This window comes from Bombus pyrosoma, linkage group LG15 (assembly GCF_014825855.1).
Source record: "Bombus pyrosoma isolate SC7728 linkage group LG15, ASM1482585v1, whole genome shotgun sequence".
Lineage (NCBI taxonomy): Eukaryota > Metazoa > Arthropoda > Insecta > Hymenoptera > Apidae > Bombus > Bombus pyrosoma.
Window position 1 is genome coordinate 10,339,370 of NC_057784.1, and position 25,720 is coordinate 10,365,089.

General features: G+C 41.8%; 3 protein-coding genes across 6 annotated transcripts; all 3 read left to right on the top strand.

Annotated features, from left to right (window-relative positions):
- The first annotated feature begins 1,113 nt into the window (after nt 1-1,113).
- On the top strand, nt 1,114-4,445 carry LOC122575563 (platelet endothelial aggregation receptor 1-like). Its single transcript, XM_043744648.1, has 4 exons — nt 1,114-1,313; nt 1,470-1,548; nt 2,011-2,471; nt 2,580-4,445. Exons 1-4 carry the CDS (start codon nt 1,156-1,158, stop codon nt 3,844-3,846), a joined length of 1,965 nt encoding a protein of 654 aa, XP_043600583.1. The 5' UTR covers nt 1,114-1,155; the 3' UTR covers nt 3,847-4,445.
- A 139-nt stretch (nt 4,446-4,584) lies between these two features.
- LOC122575901 lies at nt 4,585-13,844 on the top strand. The gene is made up of 14 exons (XM_043745390.1): nt 4,585-4,720; nt 4,789-4,888; nt 5,231-5,830; nt 6,031-7,472; nt 7,536-7,693; nt 7,910-8,059; nt 8,145-8,176; nt 9,748-9,911; nt 10,184-10,283; nt 10,911-11,909; nt 12,177-12,661; nt 12,740-12,897; nt 13,278-13,433; nt 13,526-13,844. Exons 1-14 carry the CDS (start codon nt 4,617-4,619, stop codon nt 13,636-13,638), a joined length of 4,761 nt encoding a protein of 1,586 aa, XP_043601325.1. The 5' UTR covers nt 4,585-4,616; the 3' UTR covers nt 13,639-13,844.
- A 91-nt stretch (nt 13,845-13,935) lies between these two features.
- On the top strand, nt 13,936-24,802 carry LOC122575566. 4 transcript variants are annotated; one of them, XM_043744655.1, is made up of 7 exons: nt 13,936-14,993; nt 17,908-18,051; nt 18,564-18,725; nt 19,124-19,300; nt 19,566-19,826; nt 23,261-23,517; nt 23,833-24,802. In XM_043744655.1, the coding sequence occupies exons 1-7, from the start codon at nt 14,762-14,764 to the stop codon at nt 24,007-24,009; spliced, it is 1,410 nt and encodes a 469-aa protein (XP_043600590.1). In that variant the 5' UTR covers nt 13,936-14,761; the 3' UTR covers nt 24,010-24,802. The 4 variants fall into 4 exon arrangements, with proteins under 4 accessions (XP_043600590.1, XP_043600591.1, XP_043600592.1 ...); XM_043744656.1 differs by having other exon boundaries at nt 23,836-24,802; XM_043744657.1 differs by having other exon boundaries at nt 19,566-19,709.
- Nucleotides 24,803-25,720: the final 918 nt, after the last annotated feature.

Sequence of the window (25,720 nt, forward strand, 5' to 3'; positions counted from 1 at the left end):
ATGTACAATTCGGAGAACCCGTATACGAAAATCCAAACGAATCTGGTTTTCACTCTCACGTGTTTCCGATTTTTTCACTCCGTTCTACTATTGACCTTTTTAATCGATAGAAACGAATCACGTTATTCATAGTAATAATTAAAGGAAACGACTACCAATTTCTACGACTGAATTTTTAATTAGAGCCCGGAAATGTTTTTTAAATGCGATAAAAAGAAAGGAAATAATTATGATAAATCGGAACGATATACAGGGTGCATAAAAAGAGCGAGTGAGCGATATTTATGAAACATTATTTTAGATATCAAGACAGTGAAGAAACTTCCTGGTCTGTTTCTCAAGTTCTAAGTCATTTAGTTTTACACGCTAAAAAATATATCGATATCTGCGTGTACCAATGAATCACCTGACGAATCTTTTTCTCTATTTCACTCACATTCCATCATTCTCACTCTGATGAAAAATTAAATATAACGATCGAAATTTTATTATCGTTTGCTTCCTCGGAGTGAAAAGCTGGAAATGCGGGTAAAATAAAAAAAAAAGGTTCGTCAACTAACTCACTGGCCCATGTCAGCTACTAACGTATTGTTAGGGTGAACTTGGATTATTTCTAACTTGGAAAATAAATCTTGAGCGACCATTTTTACACGTGAACTTTCTTCGTTGCTTTATATCGTAACATTCTTTTAAATAAGCTGCAAATATTTATGCAGATCCGTATTTTTACGAACACGAGTATACAAATATTTATTTCACCCGCTAAATATTGCAGCGACTATTCTACTTTGATCATCTTATGTATGTTTTTGATGTTACGTGTATTCTGTGCATTCTTGCATCTTTAAATTTTCTATAGACGCGTAAATATCCGCAGTTTGCTTATAAATATACGCTTATTTTTACACTCTGTATAGCTGGCTTTCCACTACCTTCGATGATTTTTAAAAATCTCGATGAACGGGAGAGGGGCGTATAATTCGCTGAATTTCGACACACGAATGCTGTCAGTTCATAAACACTTCTACGAATAGCTACGCAATCGAAAGAGACGCCGTGGCTCCGCGGTGACCCCGAAACGTTATCAGAAGAGATGTAATCCTGCGCATCGAGAAAATAAGAAACCAGTAATCCATTGGTGCTCGCGCATTCAACATGTACAAAACGTTGTTCGTCAGTTCGGTTCTTTGGACATTGTTGGTATCTGACACCTTGGCGATCGAAGGTGTCAAGGGCCGTCACGTTCATCACGATCGACCGAGTCCTGTCTTGAACAGCACCGTGCAGGCTGGACTTTGCTACAAGAGGATACGGTGAGTGGAACGAGAAAATTCGATAACGAAAACGACGGATGTTTTTCCGCGTTAAATCGCAAAGATGCAAATACGCAACGAGCACGACGCGACGTTTAACCCTGGTTATCGCCACGACGCCCACTGAATTCGTTCATTTTCTTTGCTTCTTTTTAGCTACGCGGATGCGTTAGCATTGAACGCCACGGGTCAGTTCCCTCACAACACACTTCCTTCGACACCGCAAGAAGGCACGGTAAATATACCACACAGTAGCTCCAAAAGTTCGACATATATCCATATTTCCCAGTGACACGTTTCTTTTTTTTTTTTTTTTATGAAATTCTATCCATCTTCAGCCATAGCACGGTAGAACTTTGATCTTTTGAACGTCTCTTATTATATCTCATAGTTTACATTTTTGCAGGCAATAGAAGGGAAATATTCCAAAAATAATTAATCCTGCTGCGATCCTTCGCATTTTAGCAGATAGAAAAGATTTGTAATATTTTGAAATGCGTACCAGTAACAATGTTTTAATATTTTGTTCGAACTTGAGATATTTCTTAACGTTAGAGTAAACTATATCATAGTCTCTGTATATTCCTCAATGAGTTCTCGATTCACATACATACACACACACAATATGGATATAAAGATCTTCTATGATAAGCGTTCAAATACTCTCATTGTATATTCCTTCCCTTTTCACCATTAGAAAGGTGGATGGATCACGATCCTAGATTGTTGTGACGGCTACGAACGTAGCTCCACTTCCGGCGATTGCAATCCTCGCTGCATCGATGGATGTTTAGGTGGAGAATGCACTGGACCAAACGTATGCACCTGTTCTCCAGGCTGGATTGCACAGAAGGGCGTGTGCGTGCCCTCTTGCGAACAACCATGCCAAAAGGACGCCTATTGCTTCTCGCCGAACGTGTGCACTTGTAAATTAGGCTACGAAGAAGAGAACGGCAACTGCAAGCCTATCTGTCCCGGTGGCTGTAAAAATGGCGAGTGCGTGGCACCTCGAGTATGCAGATGCAGAGAAGGATACGTGATTCAACCTTCGCCCGAAGGTTTCACTGGGATCGAGGGCAAAGAGTGCGTACCCGTTTGCGAAAATGGTTGTCGCAACGGGGAATGCACTGCTCCTGGAGTGTGCACTTGTCAGGAAGGGTAAATTGACAAACTTGAAGATTTCAAATGGTTGAACGTTATTAGCAAACGTATTGCCAAGGCTAGAATGTGCGAGACTCGTAAACCAGCGAATTGTTTCTTCTTCAGGTACGTTAATCCTTCGGGTGATACGGAGTCCTGTGTGCCCAGCTGTCCTTCTGGTTGCTCCAATGGCGAATGCATCGCGCCTAATGTCTGTAAATGTAAACCAGGCTTTACGCTCGATTCGACCAACAGATGCGTTCCAGAGTGTCCTCAAGGCTGCATCAACGGAGACTGCATCGCACCCAGTGTCTGTAGTTGTAAACCAGGCTTTACCCTCGATTCCACCAACAGATGCGTTCCAGACTGTCCTCAGGGTTGCACCAATGGCGAATGCGTATCTCCAGGTGTCTGTAAATGTGTATCAGGCTTTACCCTCGACTCAACCAACAAATGCGTTCCAGAGTGTGTTCAAGGTTGCACAAATGGCGAATGCGTAGCTCCTGGAGTCTGTAAATGTAGACCAGGCTTTACCCTCGACTTCACCAACAAATGCGTTCCAGAGTGTGTTCAAGGTTGCATCAATGGCGAATGTGTAGCTCCTGGAATCTGTAATTGTAGTCCAGGTTACGTTTTAGATGGCAATAGGAACTGTGTCCCAGATTGTCCACAAGGCTGTGCGAATGGCGTATGCGTTACACCAGGCGTTTGCAAGTGTAACCTTGGCTTTTCCCATGACTCCAATGGCAGATGCGTCAACGCGCAATCCGAGTCGAAAATCTCTGATTGTCAGTTCGATTGCGGTCCAAACGCCAGGTGCGTAGGTCCCAACAGATGCTCGTGTAACCTAGGATACCGCTTGGACCCAGATACCAGGAGATGCATTCCGTTGTCCAATTCCTTCGAATGCAGAAACGGTTGTGGCATCAACGGCTTTTGCGCCGGTCCTGACATGTGCATCTGCAACTACGGAATGCCCGTCGATCCTGTCACCGGAAGGTGTCCTGACTTACAGCCCCACCAGCCAACCCAGTCACAGTGCCAACCCGACTGCGGGCCAAACGGTAGTTGCGTTGGTCCCAATCGTTGCGTCTGCAACTTTGGATACATAGTCGATCCCGACACTGGAAGATGCATTCCTCAAAGGGGAACCACGGGAGAGGCTATGTGCGAACTGCCGTGCCTCAACGGAGATTGCACCGGCTTTAATCAGTGCACGTGCAAACGTGGCTACATCTTGAGTCCTTCCGACGTTACTCGAACGAGATGCGTACCAGTATGCATGGGTGGATGCCATAATGGCGTTTGTACGGCGCCAAACATGTGCATCTGCAATCCTGGTTACAGGAAAGAAGCTGGCGTCAAGGGCAGGCAGAGATGCGTCCCTGTTTAATTTGTTTCTTCGTTCTATTTCTTCGTTGTGTGCCGTATAGTCATAGATATATCCGAGTAAAGTATGTACGATCCTCAGTTAATAGAAGCGTTTTTTCATTCGCACAAATTTTCCATACCAATTATCAAGCTATGAAAAATAAAATTTTCTAATTGTTTAATTTATATTATAATAGTGGAATTATTGTAGCAACCGTCGAAGACTTTTCCGACGAAGATCATATAAAATATGACCGTATTTGAACAAATCCGAGTTACATGGATGATAGGCGATTAGAAGATGGTCATTAGGCGAGACCGTTTCGCTCACACTCAATGTTTCCCACTCGTATCTTTGAGGTATCTAAGAAATAAGCGGGCTCAAGCGAAATAACAGTCGATCATTTGCTCGCTTATACAGTACCTACCTCGATAACAAACGCGTAGTAAATCCGAATGTATATCTTACTGTATACCGAACTGTATGATTGCAAATGTATGCGTGTGTCGTAGTTGATACGAAGCAGCGATTCGAGAATGTCCTCGGCACTAGCCTTCGATTGTACAGTGTCTTTTAATCTTTGTACGATTATTTGTGAATAAAACAGATATATACGGAAATGGAGTGACATATAGTTTTGCGAATTCTTAGTGATTAGTTAGAGAGAGAGATATCTCTGAACATCCTGTTTCGTTTCATATAGTATAGGATATGAAACACTGCAGAGAACGAATGCTTTAGTATCATTCATTCATTAATACAGAACGCGTCAGAACGAGACAAATCTCAAAATGATATTTCTTTATGTCATACTTCTCGCTATTTTTCTCCAAGTTAGCGAAGTCGAGCCGGATATATACCGTAAAAGCAATTCACGTTGCGACAAAATCGTCAGGTATAGTCGTCTTGTCTTTGAAATAATGAACAAAACGATTTAATCGTCATTGTACTTCTTTCTTTTAGTTTCAGAGCGTCACGGAACGTCTCATACACGGAGAGTTATCGAGTCAGTAAATGGGCAATTTTTTACGAAACAAAATACCGATGGAGATACAGAAAAGAGGTAAACCATTTGATTCTACGCGAAGAATTTCCATTTTCGTTGAAATTAGTAGACTAAAGATATTTATGCAAAATCATATTTTTGTGTATACAAGTAAGCAAAGATTTATTTCACACAGTATATAGATTATAACGGGTATAGTATGTGCTTGGGATGTTTATATCTCGTAGCTAATGCCTCGTTAATGAAACATTTTGGAACGCCCTGTGTATCTCTACACCTTTAAATCCTCTCATAAGAGATGATCATGATCGTAAGATTCTATCTGCATAAAAACGCCCCATCTATGTACGTATACAAATTGATAAACTAAAAATGTACACGCTTAAAAAATATTTTTAGTATTACACCGACTATCGTATTGAGAAAATGTGTTGCCCTACGTATGAGATGAAATTGGACGAATGCTACCCTGTCTGCTCTCCTGAGTGCACGAATGGCTATTGCGTCGAGGATGCGTACGGTAACGATCACTTTTGTCACTGTTACATGGACTACGTTTTGTCTACAGCAAACAAACATGTTTGCGAACCATTTTGTCCTAACTGTGAAAATGGAAAATGCATGACTCCGTACGAGTGCGAGTGCAATCCGGGGTACCAAAACCAGGGTATTAAGAACTGCCAGCCGATCTGCAGTAAGCCGTGCGTAAATGGCTTCTGTGGAGCACCGGAACTTTGCACTTGTGACAAAGGTTACAAGTTACTGGATAATTCGACGTACACCTGTGAGCCAGTCTGTGAGAAAATTTGCGTGAACGGCAAGTGTACGGGGCCTAATACCTGCACTTGTCACGATGGCTACGTACAAACAGACGAGAACTCGAAACACCTGTGCGTGCCATTTTGCGAAATTCCTTGTGCACCGTACGGAGAGTGCACTGCTCCTAACATCTGCACTTGCGTCGAGGGCTATCGATTTGATAATAGGAGTTACATAATGGTAAGTGTAAAATAAATTCTTGATTTGTTACGTGAAAGTTCGAAGAAAACTCCGAATCTACGTAGATAATTGCAGTAGAATGTCGATTTTTGAAATTTATTCAATATCGGTAAAAAAGAACAAACATTTTAATGAAATAAATCAAACGAAAATATTCAAAGTATGAAGAAATACGACAGAAGAAGTGCTTCTGTTTTTAGAATACGGAATTCTTCGCCAATAAATCGGCCTGTATACCTATCTGCGAGCAGACCTGCGTAAACGGATACTGCAGTGCGCCAAATGAATGTAGCTGCCATCCTGGTTACGCAAAATCAAAAACTAAGAGGAACGTTTGTGAGCCTGTCTGCGAAGAAGGTTGCGTGAATGGGTACTGCAGTTATCCAAATACATGCAAATGTAACCCAGGCTATAAACCTCACACAACGAATCATTGTGTACCAATCTGCGAAAAACCTTGCAAATACGGGCACTGTATCGGCCACAACATATGTGCTTGCGAAGACGGCTACCATCTAACCGCAGACGACTCCTTCGTCTGTGAACCGACGTGCGAAGAAGAATGTCACTTTGGAACTTGCGTTAAACCTAACGAATGCGCTTGCAACGATGGATACTCGAAAAAAAACCGGACCGTGTGCGAACCTGTGTGTACAGAGCCGTGTATCAACGGGTACTGCGGTGCTCCTGGGATATGCGCTTGCAATTCTGGCTACAAATTCTCACACAATTCTAGTACCATCTGCGAACCTGTCTGCGACCGCTTGTGCTTCAATGGATTCTGCAGCGAACCCAACAAATGCAAGTGTCTAGTAGGGTACCGGCAACTGGAAAATAACTTCAATGCTTGTGGACCGATCTGCGAGGAAGGCTGTGTCAACGGATATTGCACTCGTCCAAACGAGTGCACGTGTGAACCAGGCTATCGATCCTCGAAGAATAATTCAAATGTTTGCGAACCTGTTTGTACACAGCCTTGTGAGAATGGATTCTGCAGCGCACCGGAGAAATGCAATTGCAAGGAAGGTTACAGTCTATCCTGGGACATTCCGAACGTTTGCGAACCTGTATGCACGGTATCGTGCGGTGTTAATGGGATCTGCGTTGCACCAGACAGCTGCAAATGCAAAGAGGGTTATGAATCGGTGGGTAACGAGACTGCGTTTACCTGTGAACCTGTTTGCGACTTTGACTGCGGAAACGGTACTTGCACATCTCCGAACGAGTGCACTTGCCACGCGGGTTACGCGAAAGACGCAGAAGATCACTGTCAGCCATTCTGCGAATTTTGCACCAATGGAACCTGCGTGCAACCTGAAGTCTGCGAATGTGACGAAGGTTTCGTTCTAATGGAAAGAGAAAATCGAAGCGTCTGCGAACCATATTGCAAGAACTGCTTCAATGGAGTATGCGTAGCACCCGGTGATTGTCGATGCAACGCTGGTTTTGTGAAAACAGATACTGATAATTCAAACGACGGTAACGACTGTGTCAGCGCGTGTAAGAATAATTGCAACGACCATGGAGTTTGCGATGTCAATAACAGAAACTGCCACTGTTATTACGGGTGGGATGGAATGGACTGTGGGGAAACACGATTTTGTATCGCGACGATGAACCACACAAACGAACGCTTAAACGCGTAAGTATTGAAAACTTTTGCATAATATTTTTGTACATTATTTTCACGTTCTTTTCATTGCAGATCGAACATCAAGTACGATGTAAACAACACGATCGCTTACGTAGTTGAAAATAGTCCAATGTGCCACCATGATTGTTTAGACAAAATCAGTAACGAGACTTTGTGCTTTGGAAAGTACGAGAACAACACAGAGGATGATACGATCTCCTGTCTGATCGGTACAGCTATAAATTTACAATTTTGTCGGAGTAAAACAAGCTTCTAATTACTTTTCAGCGATTACAAATTTTGTTACGAATATCAGTAATAATAATTAACTTTGTTACGAATTAATCAATTAAATAATCTTCTTTGTCGATTCGTTATCGCTTTACACGAATCTTTCGTGCGAATTCTATCTATTACATTTTTTAAATTGCGACACTACATCGTAGATTCCAACTGTTATCGAGTGTACGCAACACGCACAAAAGGCCTAAGTTACGTATCGATATCTGGAATCGTGGGTGCTACGGTGATTACTGGTAGCGCCGCTATAATCTACGCGTTGATACGAATGAGCTTGAGGAAGAAAATTTCTTCTGGTAATTAATGTATCGCTACGTCATCAAAATTTCCAAATGAGAGTTTCTAAAAACGCAACTTTTGAATTGTCTTTTACAAACGCAGATAATACGCCAACAACGTCGACCCAGGAACAAGTCTCTTTAATGCCTGAAGAGGATAGCAACCTGTAACTGGAAGACGAACTTTATTCATCGTTTCATCTCTTTGTTAAGCTATTACATCGATGCATCTAAAATATATTTTATAAATAAAACATTCGTCACATATTCCATCAGTTTCGATCTAACTCAATCCCTCCCACTTTTCGAAATATTAATTTGTTTCGTTACTTAAAATTTATAAAGGCTACCAGATCTAGAATTGAGAAACTTCATTCGTAATCTCTTTTAAGAAAATTTGTGCATTAAAAAGTTTTTTAACACTAGAACTACCGATAGTTAACACGAAGCTATTTCTATCACAACCAGTCAAAATGACTGGTCTTTAAAAAATATATAATAATAGAATATTTTCATATCTTTCGATTTATTACTTTCTTACAGAATACAGAGAATTCCATGTTATGTAGTACATTTTTGGTATTATTAATCCAGCTGGGACCATGATCCCTAAACGAGGGTTGACATATTTATAAAATTGTAGAACCAGTCGTGTTGACTGGCGTGGTATTTCTAGTGTTAGCATCTAGCGATCTAGCGATCGATCCAGAATTTTCCTGATAACTGATATCGTCATATTGAATGATACGCAGTAAAAATTTTAAAAACGTGTGGGAAGTTGTACGGAACGAGGAAACTGATTAATTGGGTTTCGATAAACAGATTGCAAGACCCTTTTACACTTCGAAAAGTACCTGTCATTTTGACTGGTATTGGTATAAGTAGGATACGAAATTATTTTCAGTTTGAATACATAAAAAACAAAATAAAATTCATTATATTATCCTTTTAGTTATCGTTACGAAAGTTATTACATCATTGCGGGAAAAAATATAACACGAAGTAAAAATTTTAAAATAAAATTATAAAACCAGTCAATTTGACTGGTGTGATAGTTCTAGTATTACACAGAATGCAGAATGCGTTTAATCGCCTTTATATACTAAATTTATTTTTCGTTCAACGACCTGATATTATCATTCTAATTGATAAAGTAAACGAGCAGAAGTATATATCCTTGTTTTTTTTTATACAAAGATATAATCAGCTAAGGAGTGGTAATTCCGCAAATCTATAAGATACATGTGTGTATTATTACTTTCCCCCATGTTTATACATATCAACGAAGAGATAAAGCAAAAATGCTATTAACCTTCCGTGGGAAAACATATTTTTTACACCTCCCGTAGGCAACCTGAGTCGTTTACAGGACAAAAGAAATTTTTATTGCTTGCCGTTCTAGCAACCTACTTGAACCAAATTCTCGTCGATTCGAAGTAGTGTCTACTTTTTTAGGCAATGGAACCTGTGGATCTTCTTCCCACTCCCCCCCTTTTTTCCAAGATATTCAAAAATGAAATTTCACCCCGGATATAAACGAGCCAGGTTGCCCACGGTTGGTTAAAATTTGTGACGAAGCATCCTCTGTGTAACTCTGACGACAAAATTGTCTGAACCTCCGCGATATAGAGCATCCTGTCGATAACGCGAAACAGATAAAAGAAGTCGAGCCCATCAATTGCAGCATTTAGCTTCAGTTTCAGTAGCAAATTGCTCGTATGAACGAAAGGACGAGAAATATGAGATACATTAGTGGTATAGTCTTTATAAACTCTATCCTTATAACAGGCGTAATAATGTCGTCGTGGTCGACCAGGCAACCGAAAAACGAGTTGGATGATTCGGACCATGAGTGCACCGTGAGCTTCAGGTAACATAGAAACTACCATATTCATCGGTGTACGGTTGAACTGCGTTAGTTTAAACTTATTGGACAAACAGTTTGTATAATTGCAATTCATATAACCTATCTATCATTTTTCGTTCACACGATAGAAATGATTGATTTTAAGTGGCAAAAGTTCAATTGATCGGGCATTAACCAAGATTTCATTCCAATAAATGAAATTCAGATGAATTTCTGCTGTACAAGAAGATCGTACAAGACTGCAAACGAATGGCAAAGGAACGTTTTTGTTTCAGTCGGAGGGAAGAACGATTCGTGCCGTATACGGAAACGTACAAGGCTCGGAAATGGGGACTTTTTTATGTGATTAAGACTCGAACAAACTACAGGAGCGAGGTATGGAACAGGGAAGAATCAAAGTCATGAACGTCCGGTGATTATTTCCTTACCTGTGATACACTTTGTATCTTTAATTCTTTTAATTCCTAATTTACCAGTCAATCAAAATTTTGAGGGGATGAAAGAATTACGCTTAATAAGAGGAAAATATTCTTAGCTCTAAAACCAATTGTACGAGCAATTTTGGTAATATAGGATTGATCGATAGCACGCTGAATCCGAAAACTGCTTGTAAAAAGTAGAAGATGCGTCTTATCATGTTGTTTTCCTGTAGCCTTCAAATATAATAATATATACTTTACTTTTGATGTTATATATATATACATATTTCTCCATTTGTGTACATTAATTAATGCCTATTAAGGATGTGTTGTAATGTGGATAATAGAAGATGGCTGTTTCCTATTAAATCACTAATAGGAAGCGGATGTGCGATATGTAATATAGTAATAACAAAGTATTAGATAGTAATTGAGACCGAAACAAACCAAAGAAGCACAATGCCTTGTAATCCGTAACCGAAGCAATAAAGATAATATCTACATGTCACAAATACATAAATATGCACAGTCTATCGATGAGAATCGCTATTACAGCTTAGCAACAATCTCTTCTGGTTTTCAGTACAGAACCACTTGGGTGACCGAGAAAAAGTGCTGCAGCGGTTACGTGAAAAGTGACAACGTCTGCGTGCCAGTATGCTCGGTTCCTTGCATCAATGGAAGATGCGTAAAACCAAATACATGCGAATGCGAACAAGGATTTAGTCACCAGTATCTACCGTTCTTGTGCGAGCCAGTATGCGAAGGGAACTGCACGAACGGCGTTTGCCAGTCTCCCAATAAATGCATGTGCAACATTGGCTACGAATTGTCCGCTGACAAGTTGCACTGTGAACCAATTTGCCAGCAAAATTGCGAACAGCTAAATGCTCGTTGCATGGGGCCGAACCATTGCGTCTGCAATCCCGGCTACGAGCTATCCGATTTACTGTGCAAGCCGATTTGTAAAATGCCATGTGAAAATGGCAAGTGCACAGCGCCGGACGTTTGCACTTGCAACGATGGTTACGAACTTACGGATATGTTCACCTGCACGCCTAAGTGCGAGCAACCTTGTAAATACGGCAATTGCACGGCACCAAACAATTGTATATGCAACCCAGGATACCAACAGAACGAAGCCAAGGACTGTGAGCCGATCTGTAGCAAACCCTGCGTGAATGGAACTTGTATCGCCCCGGAAGTCTGCAGCTGCGACCCAGGTTACGGATTATTGAACGATTCCAAGTATGTTTGCGAGCCAATGTGCGAAAAGGCTTGCGTAAATGGAACCTGCACAGCACCTGACATCTGTTCTTGCCACGACGGCTACCAAGTTAGCAGTGATGACACGATGAAGCACGTGTGCGAGCCAATTTGCGAGAAACCTTGCGGAAACGGAGCGTGCACCGCGCCAGGAGTTTGCAACTGCACGGAGGGTTACTGGTTCGAGGAAGAGGAACGAACGTGCGTACCGTTTTGCAAGATTCCTTGTGAACCTGGCGGAACATGCGTGGCACCGGACACTTGCAGTTGCTTCGATGGATATCGAACGATCGATACGAACGTGAAGGAAAACGAAGTGAGTAAAAGTGTGATCTTTCGATTCGTGTCTTTTTGACTAGGAGCTTTAGAATCCAGATTTTGGTCCCTGCTGGTGGCTCAAACGCATACGCTGATGTACAGTGGATTGCGTGTGTACAGGCATCTCTAGTGCGAAATTAAATTGTTCCTAGCTTGGAAAATAAGACTTATCCGACATTTGTGCGCATAAAAGTCTTTCACTGTCTTGTCATATTCTTTCTATATATATATATATATATATATATATATATATATATATATATAGGTCCTAGACAAAATTACAGATGGGTATACATCAACCTGTGAACCTATCTGCGAACCAAGTTGTGAACATGGTAAATGCACGGCGCCGAATTTCTGCACTTGCAATGACAACTACACACGATCTTCAGATGGTCGGTGCATGCCAATCTGTTCCTCCTGTGAAAACGGTATCTGCGTTGCGCCACATGTATGCCAGTGTTTAGAAGGTTTCGTCAAGGAATCCGAAGGCTCGTGCGTAGCATTTTGCGAAAATAGCTGCGAGAACGGAAAATGCGTGGCACCAAACGAGTGCCGATGCGATGTTGGCTTCGAAATGAGTGCGAATGGTACCTGCGTTAAGCCGTGTACACGCGTTTGCAAAGGTCATGGAGTATGCGTGGAGGACGAGAAACCTTGTGAATGTTCTTACGGATGGACAGGGTGGGATTGTGACCAACCCACTGTGTGCATTTTAGTAATGGATTTCGACGATAAGACCGTCAATCAGTGAGTATAATGGTAATACAAATTTGTTTTGCATTGAAATACAGATTTAATGAATTTTTAAAAGAAAAATGTTCATAGACTCACGGTCCACAATGAGACGAATAGCACGCAAATGGATGCCAGACATTACGCACCGTATTGCTACCAATGCAAAGACACAGAGGGCAACAAAAGTTTCTGCTTTACTATAACCTCCGACCATGGTCCATCGACGATTGGTTGCTTTGTCGAAAGAGGTACTTTCTTAATATATTCGCTATTACTAAAATATGACTGTTCCCCTATAGTGGAAAAGCTTTATATCTTTCACAATTACGTGAATCCACTGTCACACTCTATAACTTGCGCCGAATAATCTAATTCCAGATTCGTTTCATATTTTCCTAATATAATCACGATAATTGCGTCTTATAGCAATACTGATCGTACTGGGGAATATTTTATGTAACACAAAGACTATACAAATTATATAACATGAAATACAGAAACAAATATACAAACTTATATGATACACGTAATTCATACGAAGTTTCTATAGAGATTCAAACACTTTCGTAGGAAACCCTAATTTTATATTGAAAATTCTCTATTGCATAGTTGTATGTTCTATTTCAAGAATCGCCGTGCTACCTATCTATGTATCACAGCAGCACCAACACAGTGTCCAGGATGGTTGGAACATTAACAGCAATTACGATCTTAATAATAGCGACCGCAACAACGGCAACGTATTTCTTCATTCGTAGACAACGGAAAATAAAGACGCGCGCAGGTATTACGATAAGAATTAATAATAAAATAATAACGCGATAAACAACGTGATTTCCTCGTTTAATTTTTTTGTTTTTTTTTTTTCTTCTTCAGCCATCGTGCAAAATGATCTGTATCGAGAAGCTATCACACACGAAGCAAACGAATGTCTCATTTCGGAAGAGGAAAGTCACGATGCAATCGTGAACGACACTGAGATAAATTAGAACGAACAAGGAAAGTAGGAATCGGTATTGAACGAGAATTTTCTCCTAGTGAATTCTCGGAGGATAAGAAGATATACAGGCGATATACAACCTTCAGGAGGTGTACGATATCATCGCGTGAAGAACAGAACACCTACGACGATAGTATTAATACTTGAAACGCTACCTTCTGTATTAAATATACGAAAACGTTCTACAAAAGAAAAGAAAGCTGTACTCGATTAACCATACCAATATCCTACAGCGTCGTCGAACGAAGCCAAATGATTCCCAATGCGATCCACGATCCTCCATTACGCCTTCCATATAATCATGTAGATATACCGTCAACGTCAACGTGGAAAACACCGTCGATCGAAAACGATCGCGAAACGTACATACACACTGTGCATAATCGAGGAATCGAGATCGACATTCTTTCAGATCCTGACCTCCAAAGAGCGACCACCCTCCAAAACCAATACGAAACACTATGCTGAGAACTAGGTAGCCGGTCGGCAGCGGACTAACCGAAGTATCGGCGCGCACGATCGCATACGTATAATTCAAATCGCGTTAGTTTCAAGGTAGCCGGCTGGAAAGGTAACAAACCAATAATCCTTCACCCCCTGATAGCTGGAGGTTGGGCGACGACGAGAGGACGGAGCAGCCCTGATCTCGATCGACGCGGCACAAAGGGAGGAGAAAGGAAGGGGTCAACGGGTGGCATCGCGCAGCTGCAGTCACGGTGGTCGACCGGCTAGCGGAAGGAAGGCGTCAGTGAACGGGGGAGCACGGAACCGAAAACCGCGGTGGTACTCTGCCGACAGTCAGACAGTCGCCGTCGTCGGTCGTGCTGCTGCTGCCTACGAGTTACCGCTGCCGAAGACACAGACAAGGATAACGAGAAAGACGACGCGTGTTTGAATAGTACGTGTGTCGGAGTCGAGGTGAACCGCTGGTGTTGTCGTGGCCAAGGTGTTTTACAGACGGATCGACGCGATATAAGGCGCTTGTCAGAGGCGTTGAGGACGAGAGGGCGTGCAGGAGGGTGGGAGGGGGGAGGGGGAGGGCAGGCGACGGGGAAGGATGTCGATGCGCCGCCGGTGGTCGGTTTCGGGGGTTGACTCGCGCCGCGGGGGCGATGAGCGCACTTCCCTCCGCCCTGAGACTGACCTGCTGCCGTTCCTGGCTCCTGCTTCTCATCTGCTTCGTTTTCCTGGTATCCGGCTGCAGCTGCGACACGCGCCCGGATCGCCTGACCCGCAGATTACTGGCAGGTGATGACGTGCGCGGATCCAGCTACGACGACGACGACGCCGACGACGACGTGTATGACGACGACCAGGACTACCTCGAGCACAACATCACTGCGGGTGAGTGTTCCACCCGTGGACCAGAAACCGTGAATGCTCGATATCGTTAATTCGACGCGGCACGGTGTTACGATTCTAATGAAAGCTATCGGTTTCTCCGAAACTGGTAAGATTGGTGAGAACGTCGAGTTCTCTGAGACTGGTGATATTGCGTGATATCGAGTTAGGGACTTTTGATTGGATTTTGCAGTTTGATACGTTGATAGGCGATATGGACGATGTTCGTAACGAGTCTTTGACGACAAGTGGTGTAGTGGAACGGGAGAGAAGACGAGCAACAGGAACTAGCGAGAGACTTAATAACGCGAAAGGTCTCACGATTCGATGTATCGATCGTTGATCGGTATAAAAGTTACTATTAGGTAATCATATACTACTTAGAAAATGATTCCCACCGATCCTGTTACGTTTCGTTTCAAATCGATCGGTATGTATTTCGATATTTAGTTCTTCTTCGGATCGATATGATGGTTCTTATTGAAGAATCGTTACGTTACTTTTCTCGTGAAACAAGGACGATCGAAGAAACGCGTGTGCCACGGGATTCTTGCCTCGCCTTCTTCGCGCATGCTCTGTACGGGCGTGCAAACACTTTGCTCCAGAATCTTCAGCCAGGGTGCAAACACTTGTTACTGTCATTGTTATCGTCATCTAGACGTTTTGCCTCTGTCAGACGATAAGTAACCCTTGTCTGCCTCGTTAAATCCAACGAGAGAGCAGATGTTACAAACGAGCTAAATGTTACAAACTGCAAAGTTCAGCGAGACTTTCCTCGTTCTTCTCCGAATCCAATCATCGAACTTGCGATCGTATACATCGTCTTCTGATACGACAGACGATATTCTAACTGATCGTGAGATCGTGTCAATGTTTTCTCGTATTCATCGAATCACAAATTGTGACGCAATCTCGTAGAAATCGCATTGATGATCGTGGGAAAGCATCAAAGTCGAAAAGAGTAATAAAAATAAAGGAAGACAAAATATTTCGCGTCGAAATTCGCGAGTGCGCCTGCGCATAGATGCAAGGGCAAGAAGAAACTAGTCCCTCTTGATTTTCGCGCCAACCACGCTGCCGGTATTGATTTTAATGGATGCTGCAAGCTCTCTCAATGTCTGCATGTGGGAGTTTGCACACTGCCTGCAGCTACGTGAGATTTCAAAAAGATCTCTGTTTCTCCTTCTTCTCCGCTCCCTTCACCCCATGACACGTAATGTCGAGAAGGAGGAACGGCAGAAGGAGAAAGACGTTAAAGAAGGAGAAATATGGTGCGTCATTCGCTCTTGTTTCCTTGACGACATTCGCAGGAAATCTCCGCTCTGAAGTAGAGCTCGATGAGCGGTGAAAACACACACGCACACATTGGCGAATCGTGCGTCGTGAACTTCCTGAATCAGGTCAAAAAGCATAACTCTGCGTGCTCCGTTATTTACGCGACACAGCCGGGCTCGACCTCCTCCCATTCATCTGCAGTTCGAACGATCGATCGATCAGGGCAAACGCGAGCTCTGGACTAGGAACGAAGAAACCTATTTCTAGGCGAAAATTCGTACGTAAGATGTTCTCCGTTGCACCATCCCGTGCGCCCTCGATGGAAAGTTAATTAGGGCACACGCGAGAACGTGACACGATATCCCGCGGTTTAGCGTGTTTCTGAACGTTTGCCAACGTAGCTGATCATCGTTATGTTACCTCCTTAAACCTGGCCCATGCCATGATACATTTAATAACGATATAACGCGATAATTAAGGGGAAATCGATACTTGTCTGGCTCAGTGCCCGAGCCTGGTAACCTGACACAAACGGCGCAATTATCCCGAGGAAATATGCCCCGCTAATTTTCTCCGTCAGTTTTTCTTGGATGAAAACAAGCTTTATTAATCATTCGGTTAACGGCTAATAGAATAATATAATTCATCCGTGCATAAAATTATCGTGAATTTATAGCCGAATATTTCACCGTTTCGTGTTAGAATTACACACCGCGATGATCCTAAATTCACAAATTTGAAACACAATTTTCAAAAATAAGGCCTTCGACGCGATTTCGTCGTTCTTGATTCTCGTTTATTTCGAGCCACAAAATCTCCCTGACTTTTCTTGCGCCACGAATTTATAACCACGATATATAGAATCATTGGAAAATCGACGCAGTTCCGACATCGTTTACAAAAGCGCACCAGATATCAAACATCTTTTAATGCGAGAAAGTGGCCTGGATAGAGTGTGTAACAATGGCTTCTTTGCTTCGTTAATCGTTCAGAATGTATGCGCATTCGTGGCTCGACAAACAGACGCCCGTGACAACGCGCCTAGGCTGCACGTCAAAAGCAGAACAAAGACGCGTATCGAAACCGGGAATAATAGTTGAAAGAGGAACGATACCTCCATTGAAGACCAAAGTAACACTGACAATAACGAAAATAACTGAGAGCACTCTTCGGAATGAATGGACCTTCTTCTGTAAAAATGTTACCACTAAAGTAGCCGTGACACGTAGCTGTCTGTGAAAAATGATTATTATCCCTGCTACAAAGTCGCGTGTCTCAATTTTTGTGACAATTGAATTTTCTATGTGTCGATCTCGCGCTAGTTTCAACTAAAGAGAAAGAGAAGGCGATTTTTTACAAGTAACGACGATCGTTTTACATCTTTCTCGAATCAAACAACTTTTGTGGCAATAGGGAGACACAATTTGGTCGCAAGTTGATTGAAATTGAATAAAACTGAATTCTACCGTGCGATCAATGGGATTCTGAAGTTTGGACGGAAGAAAGTACGAAGCATGGCCCCGATGCGATAGTCGTCTGGAACAATAGCGCACGCTATTTAAGCAAACAACCTACATATTTCATATACTATTGAGAAACGTCGTAGATAATCCGGTATGTTATCGATTTCGTCTGTTTTCAGCGAAGGGGCAGTACCTGGGCTCGCCGTGCGATGTCTCGTGCAATCCGGAACTGCAGCACGTGTTCTGCGACACAGTCACTGGCTTCTGCGAGTGCGAGAAATTCTATCCAGTTCGTCTTGGGCCTACCAAAGGATGTGCCAAACGTACGTAGCTCGTTTCACACCCGATTCCATGTTATTTTTTCCTTCAAGTAGATCGTTCCGATAAAGTTCCGAAAGTGAAGAAAATAAACGTGGATTATTCTGTCCAATCCGAACGACAATGTTTTACGTGGTTCTCGTCTTCATCTCGCGACGATTATTCGACAACTCGATTCGTTGCTTCGACGCGTTTCTTTAAGTTTGATGAGAATTAATTGCATGCCTATTTTTCTTGTATAATTTTCCTTTTATTTTTGGATAGCGCGGTTAATTCTAAATTCGTCGCTTCGATACTTATTTCTTCGAATTTAAAGAAAATCAATCGTTGACCATTTATTCGTGTACTTCTTTCTCGATCGTTAAATAGCATATTTGATTTTGTTTTTATCTAAGAACACAGTATCGCGTGGAATAATTTCGATATATTCGCATTATCATCGCGCGTGGAAGATCTAAAATGTATCACGTTTTGATAAAACAACGACGAAACAAGTAACAAGTAACCGGTTTTCCAGCTAAAAGACTCGGGGAGCAATGTTTCTATCGCGCGACTTGCACTTTTGCGGATCAACACTCGACCTGCACCCAGGTGCAGCACAATGCTGTGTGCGACTGCGAACAAGGTTACCATAGGGTCGCCCTATCCAGGCCTAACAAAAAGGTGTTTTGCGCCGAAGGTACACCGTGCCAACTTATTGTCACACTGATTACATCATCGCCAAAGTCAACCGTACGCGATCTTCATGCGTGAAATATCTAATTACGAGGAAAAGAATCTTCATTACATACATATACGACATAGATTCCCGTTCCCTTTCATATTTATATTACAATTTAAATAGTAACGATTTATGCTACCAAGGACAATTTGCCATTTATGACAAATTATAGCATCGTAGTTCGAAAAGTGAATTTTCTGCATCCACTTAGTTCTAACTCAGTGATCAATCGTTGTATGCACTGATACAGCCGAGATACGAATCAATTTTGCGTAAAATAATTTTTTGTAAGCGTGCACACACTTCTGAAGAACCCAAGTTCGGAATTGAAACATAGCATTGTAATCTGTTGGCAGATCTGGTGCTGATAACGACCGATATTCCTACCCTGCTCTGCATAGCATCGGGAATAGCGGTATTCACAGCGATGATATGCTTCGTGCTCAAGTTATTCAGTCGTGCGAGATACTCAAGGCCACGGCACTATGCCAACGCCAATCACGCGCCGCCCATGTTGTTCTCTAGCGACACAGGTGAGTACTCGTTTAAACGATCGACGATCAAGATACAAACTCGCTCAAATAAAATATTTGAATACCTACGAAAACATGTAGTTGTATTCTGTATAGTATCATAATGTCGAACATACGGGCTCTTTACTCCATAGCGAAACAATTTTCATTAGGTCGAAAAAAATTGTATATCAAAGGAGTTAGGCGATTAAGATTCAAATTCAGAACGACAGAAGAGTCCAAATTCCCATAGGAAATATTATTCTTAACGAAAACGACCCAACAGGTATCCCACTGACGCTTCACGGTGGCCGACCATCCTCGCGCTCCAGTCAGAGGAGCAGCACAGGGGGACCTTTGACCTACGCGTTCTCGAGGAGGCCAAGTAGTGGTGGTAGCCGTGGTCCACTGGTACCAGCGTCGAGAGCAGGTGCGGCACGTGCCGCCGCCATCTTGCTTATATCGTGTCACCTGCAGGCGACCAAAGGCGGGAACAAGCATCGACGTACCCTTAGCGACGTAGCTGAGGGATCGTCCGACGGCCTCGGTAGACGATCAACGATCTCTTTCTAACTATCCTTTTCTGTCTTCTATTCTCACTTTTATCTGTCCGCGTCTCTCACATTCTCTACACCATCTGTGTGTCCGTTGTTATTCCCATTCTACTTCTATTTCTACGTATTCTTCTTCCTCTTCCTCTTCTTCTTCTTCTTCTTCTTTTTCTTTCTCTTCTTCTTCTACTTCTTCTTCTTCTTCTTCGACTCGTTCGAATCGCCCCGTCCTTTTTCTTTCGTCATTCGTTTAAGGTTTAACCCTTTGCGGTTGTATGTCTGCTCTTTTATCGTTTCAATCATACGACAATTCTCAGACACTGAAGAACAATTCTGATTTTATATCATTGATTGAGCTAACAAACATTCTTTTCGTGCATAGTGTATTATTTCTTATCTACAAAAAAATATGTGCGTTATATAGGTAAATAAGATGTACATTTCTGCCAACTACGTTAGTAAAGAACACTCGACCATTTAACTTTTAATAACGAATATATCCAACGACAATGTCTAATGCATCGTGATATTCAACTATTGATACGAGTCAGTGTACTAAATAGTGTGGTTGAATTTTATTTTGATTATTTGGACATTCCGTTTGATTATATTATTAATGTTTCTTCGATGAAAATTAATTCCGATTACAAGACACCCACGTCTGAGCTCGATACGACCTCAAAGTGTTGATCGTAGAGTGATTCACGAATTTTGACGCAAACATAAAAAATTTAGCTTTGGAAAGAAGCTAAAGCGATTGACCACGTGAAATCACGAATATCTTTTCTAATTCTATAACGATCACCTTCTTAATTCTAATTTCTTTTGTCTGTTTTCTACACGAATCTATCGTCATTTTATTTCTTGCCCTTCTCTCACCATTTTTTCGCATTCTATCCTGCACGAGTCGCCTCTCAAGCGGGCGACACCGATGACGAAGAAGAAGATGGTGGTGGTGCTTTGAGTCGTGCCATACCGTTGTCGCTGTTGTGTCGTAGTCGTTGTTATTGATATTTAGCACCCCGACTATCCAGCTTCCCTCTCGCGTTCACCGCGTTCCATTATTCGTCTCGTTGGCCTATATCGACTCTTACGTAACGATCTTTGATTACACCGAAGCGAAATCGATATCACGACGAGGCTTAAAGGAACGAGGGAAACGAGAACTCCGATCACGTTTTATCCTCCTGGACACGAACAACCCACCCTTCTTTCTCTGTTGTTTTCCCACGGTTAGAACGTTGGAATTTTTGTTCGAATTGCGTTATTTCGCCAAACAATGGCCGTGACAGTACTACCGATCCGGATAATCCCAAAATTACAACGTAATATCGAAAAAAGCAAAAAAAAAACAAAAGAACAATATCTGCGTATATGTATCACTCCTCCCAAGTCGTATCTTACACACTCATCCTGAATAGATAAAAAAGAATAATTTACCGATAAGAAAAACCACGTACACATACGTGTGGCATATTTATATCGTGAATCAAACACAAATGCTACATTGTCACGTGAAATGTGATTCTAATGTGTATCCAATATAATATAAAGCGCTGCACGAGTGTGTTACGAGATAGCAAGATGGCAGCGGCCGATTTCGTTGCTCGTTAACGAACGAACGTTCTCTGGTAAGACGTAGAGAGACACGAAATCTTTACGCACTAGCTAGCTCGCCGCACACGCACGCAAAATAAAAAAAAAAAGTACAGTGCCGGTTCGCATGTGAGGGGTCAGCTTCTTTTACCAATTTTAACTTAAACGCGCCGAATTTTTAACGAACGCGTCTACTTTTTTTTCACTACGCACAATCGAGTGGTGGGGAAACGGGAGAAAATTAAATTTTCTAATTAAGCTTGCTACGTTTTTCAGCTGCTACGTTTTACTGCTGCTACGTTCTTCCGCTGCTACGTTTTTCCGCTGCTACATTTTATTTGCTGCGCTTTAAAAAAGTCGCTGCTTATTTTTCTTTTCTTTTTTTGTCAACAGCTGTAACGAGAACGAACGCTAAGGAATAAAATGAAAAAAACATATAGTATATTCGTCTTCTATTTGCCTGTTCGTTGCTTTCTCGCTTCTCTGTGTGTTTATTAGAGACCGATTTTACAAGTTTTGACAACGATCAAAAGTTGCTTCCATAAAGGATCGATTACATTAAAAGAATGATCTATGTGTTTTGAAAAAAAAATGGAAATAATTGTGCACGGATTTTATAAATGCTGAATGCGCTTGCTGGAAATCGAAGGACTGACGTACACATCTCGAACGAAGCTTCTCTATATGCAACAGGATGCACGCGTATAACTGTTACTCTTTCTCTGTCTGGCTGCATTTTCTGTCGCCTTTTGTACGCGTCGTCAATCAATAAGAACCGCTAACAAGCTTCGTGAATTAGAAACACTTAAACAGCTCGCAAGCATATTCGCATCCCCGCGTACACGTACACGTACATACGCGCAACGGCTCTTACGTTCACGTAATAATTTCGCGAAATTAAATTCCTAACGAGGATCAAGAACTTCTTCAGAATTATTAATAACGACCTGCGTATATTTTGTTTGCTTCGAGATCCACTCGAAATTACACGAAACTACACGAAACTACACGATCAAAACATCGTACAGTGCAGAAAATGTTCACCGTGTTAGCGATTCAAAAACGCAAACGTGGAAGAAAGATTGTGAGCGTTCGCTTTCGTACGTGCTTGCTTCATGCTGAAAAAGGCCGCTTGTTATTCCTCTTACGTTACATAACACCATGCAATGCTCGCTGTCGATGGACAATATCTACACGATGACAATTTGCACATTCACTCGAACACCGAAAAGTCAAAGTCCCAATTTTCTTCGATCAACAGGCAAAAAACATTTCGCATCCGTTCGTTTTCCTTCTGATCCTTATCCACTTTCTACAAACTTAATTCCTGTTCGCAACTCTCTTTGAAATTCGCCTGTCTCGCGCGGAATCCTAATTTCGAGTCTCTTTCTTTTCCCTATCGGCTTTCCCGAAAATAATCACAGCACAGAGAGTCAAAAGCTTCTACGTTCGACGATCCTGTAAAATTAAAGAAATCAGCTGATGCGACCATCGAGCTTGCATACTCCCATGTACGAATAATTAGCTAGCGACCGAGGGATCTCGTTGATTCGACAACCAGCACCAGTAACTACGTACCGCTCCTATATGTACAGCCGAATATTGATAGAAACGATCGATAGAAACGTTTTACAGAGGCCGAGAGTCACGCTGGTATTAGCCGAGCAGTCGCAATTAGATTTCGTATTTCTGATTGATCTCTAAGCCTAGCTAATTGACTCTTAGCGTAGCGAAAGGGGACAGCCGGGTGACGGCAGGGGGCGGGTGGGGATTGGACGTATAATTCTCTGTCACGACTTCTAGAATAAAATTTTACCCGTTGTTTCCTCGATAGGTTCTCGTCGCCCTAGCTTAACGTCGGTTCACAGTTCGACATCCTCGGCCCGTAGTTATAGCGCTCGACGACTCGAAAAGGAGAGAAACGAGAAGGAGCAACGACAGGCGTTGCAGGAACTCAGGCTGGCCAAACAGCGGGAGCAACAGCAGCAACAACAGCAACAGATCGCCCCTACGCCTAGTCCTAGAACTCCGCACTCTATGGACGAGCTGTTGCCATCCGTGGAGGAAGGAAAGGAAGTGTTTTATAACGAGGTATTTTGTAGGGACATTAGGTGCGTCGATTCGTTCAATACCTAGTTGATCCTTTCGACGCTAACTTACGTTACAACTTATAACGTAAGAATTTATAATTTACCAATTATAAAGCAATTGGCTGCCAAACTATTCGGTATTGAAAAAAGTGTTTCAAGCTGAAGCTAAATTAATTTAGACGTCTGACAATTATAATTCTTCTTCCACGATTTATCCCCCTGTATTCAACGATCTGAAACAATTTTAAAGCTTCCCTAACGCTACTTAAATCCCAAATAATTCTTTGTCCCGCATTGAAACGTTGGCGTACACCAGCAGGTGCCGACGACATCGAACACGACCGAAGAAACAGCAGCGAAAACAACAGCCATTACGACAACCAACGTGAACGCGACCAGATTCGGTGAAATGGCTCCCGTCACGACCTCGACAACGTCCATCTTCGAAACGAACATCGCACCCCGTGCCACCGGTGACATCTTTCAAGTGTAGTTAAGGACTAGAAATATCGACGAATTTGTAACTCACACGTGACTCGAATCGAATGGTTACAAGCCAGTGAAGAGACGTTAGTAAATTCAATACACGAACACGTAGCAGCACAATTCCGAATCGTATAAAACAAAAACAAGAAGATAATGTCCCGAGTTTAAGGAAAAAAGAGAAAATAAATAAATAAATAAAATGGCTGAAAACGTCATGCGCCTAAGAGATAAACGGCTGAAACAAAAGGAAGTGCACGTGTAAGATGCTCTGTCACGGACGCGGTGCTCGAATGAGAAGAAACTGTAGACAAAAGGTACAAAGAAGATCGCTAAATTGTTAAAGTTGAAGTTTTGCTTGTGCCACGCGCGAAAGCCTAGAATTTACTCTAAAATGATACGTTTTTATTAAATCTAGGTGCAAAATGATATATACCTGGACGTTAAGCCAGCTCTGAATATTTAAAAAATGAGTATAAAAACGCGAGATCGAATCGAAGTAAAATCGTTCAGTGCTAAAATACGTAAGATTCGGGAGTATATGTAAAACCTGGACGTAGGTGCGGGGGAATACGAAGTTGTACCTGAATATAGAGGTGCGTACCGTGTATTTAAGGGTTCAGAAATTTTCAGCGGAATTCTGATCCGGTAGCGGAGGATTCTTTGTCCGTAATGGTTACAAAATTCAGATGACATCTTTCGGATAATTTACGTGCGTTATAAATCCCGAGAGTATAATTTCTAAACGACGAGAAATTCTTCAATCGAATGCTACTTCTAAATAGAATTTCCTAATTACGAAACTTTTGCAAAACTTGTAATCTTTTAAAACTTTTTGAACTGTTCCTTTATCCTTTTTTGTAAAATGATATTAAAACAGCAAAGCACGAGGTTTTATAACAGCTGTAACGCGTTTCGAATTTTTGTCCCTTTACGGACAAGAGGAAGAGTTGGTATTCCAGATGATTTTTTACGGCTTAAATTTTTTAAGCATTTACGGATCATTGGTTCGACGATAGAATTTTTTACAATGATTCGAACGATTATTACGAGCAAAAGCGGGTGATCGAACACAGAAAAAGAATCGAGCTTCGAGTCAACAGTTCGATGCTTTGTAAATTAACTCTTCGGTACCACGATACTCTGTTTACTACGATTTACTTACGTATCAGTCGAATTGTTTTTCCAAGTAGGAACGAAATTAGGTTACAAACAAAGATTTTACCGATTTAAGAAGCGCAACGTTAAACTACATAGTTCTTACTCGCTGTTTCTTTGTACCTTACCGATAACTTCTTACTATGCATTTAATCACATATCAACAATGGAAGAAAATGATGCCAGTTTTAAACGAACTGTTCGAGATACTAGAGAGAAAGATGGAAAAATAATTATCATATTATTTCTATAACTATTTACGGCAATACGCCAAATCACACGGTTATATTCGGTAGAAGAGAACGATAATTGTCATAAATATTTTGCCTGAAAATTAACTCAAACTTTGTATTATCATGTATTTAGAAAGCACAAAGAAAGGAACATGCTATGTCCATGTACATATTTCGTTTTGTGTAAAAAGATATTGATATACCGATACGTTCGATCGTTTCGTTTGCTCGAACCGACTTAGCTGCGATAAAAAAAAAACAATTGGCAGGGCATTCTCGAGTGGGTCGAGGCTAAATATACCTCTAATCTTAGGTAAATTACTCTGTGAC

What these genes read in the sequence shown, in the direction of transcription:
- LOC122575566 (XM_043744655.1), top strand. Translation starts at nt 14,762, where the DNA reads ATGAGCGCACTTCCCTCCGCCCTGAGACTGACCTGCTGCCGTTCCTGG. An exon ending in CGAGCACAACATCACTGCGG is followed by an intron (nt 14,994 to 17,907) that starts GTGAGTGTTCCA and finishes GTCTGTTTTCAG; the next exon opens with CGAAGGGGCAGTACCTGGGC. An exon ending in AAAGGTGTTTTGCGCCGAAG is followed by an intron (nt 18,726 to 19,123) that starts GTACACCGTGCC and finishes ATCTGTTGGCAG; the next exon opens with ATCTGGTGCTGATAACGACC.
- LOC122575563 (XM_043744648.1), top strand. Translation starts at nt 1,156, where the DNA reads ATGTACAAAACGTTGTTCGTCAGTTCGGTTCTTTGGACATTGTTGGTA. An exon ending in CGACACCGCAAGAAGGCACG is followed by an intron (nt 1,549 to 2,010) that starts GTAAATATACCA and finishes TTTCACCATTAG; the next exon opens with AAAGGTGGATGGATCACGAT. An exon ending in GTGTGCACTTGTCAGGAAGG is followed by an intron (nt 2,472 to 2,579) that starts GTAAATTGACAA and finishes TTTCTTCTTCAG; the next exon opens with GTACGTTAATCCTTCGGGTG.
- LOC122575901 (XM_043745390.1), top strand. Translation starts at nt 4,617, where the DNA reads ATGATATTTCTTTATGTCATACTTCTCGCTATTTTTCTCCAAGTTAGC. An exon ending in TACGATCTCCTGTCTGATCG is followed by an intron (nt 7,694 to 7,909) that starts GTACAGCTATAA and finishes ACTACATCGTAG; the next exon opens with ATTCCAACTGTTATCGAGTG. An exon ending in GACGATAAGACCGTCAATCA is followed by an intron (nt 12,662 to 12,739) that starts GTGAGTATAATG and finishes AAATGTTCATAG; the next exon opens with ACTCACGGTCCACAATGAGA.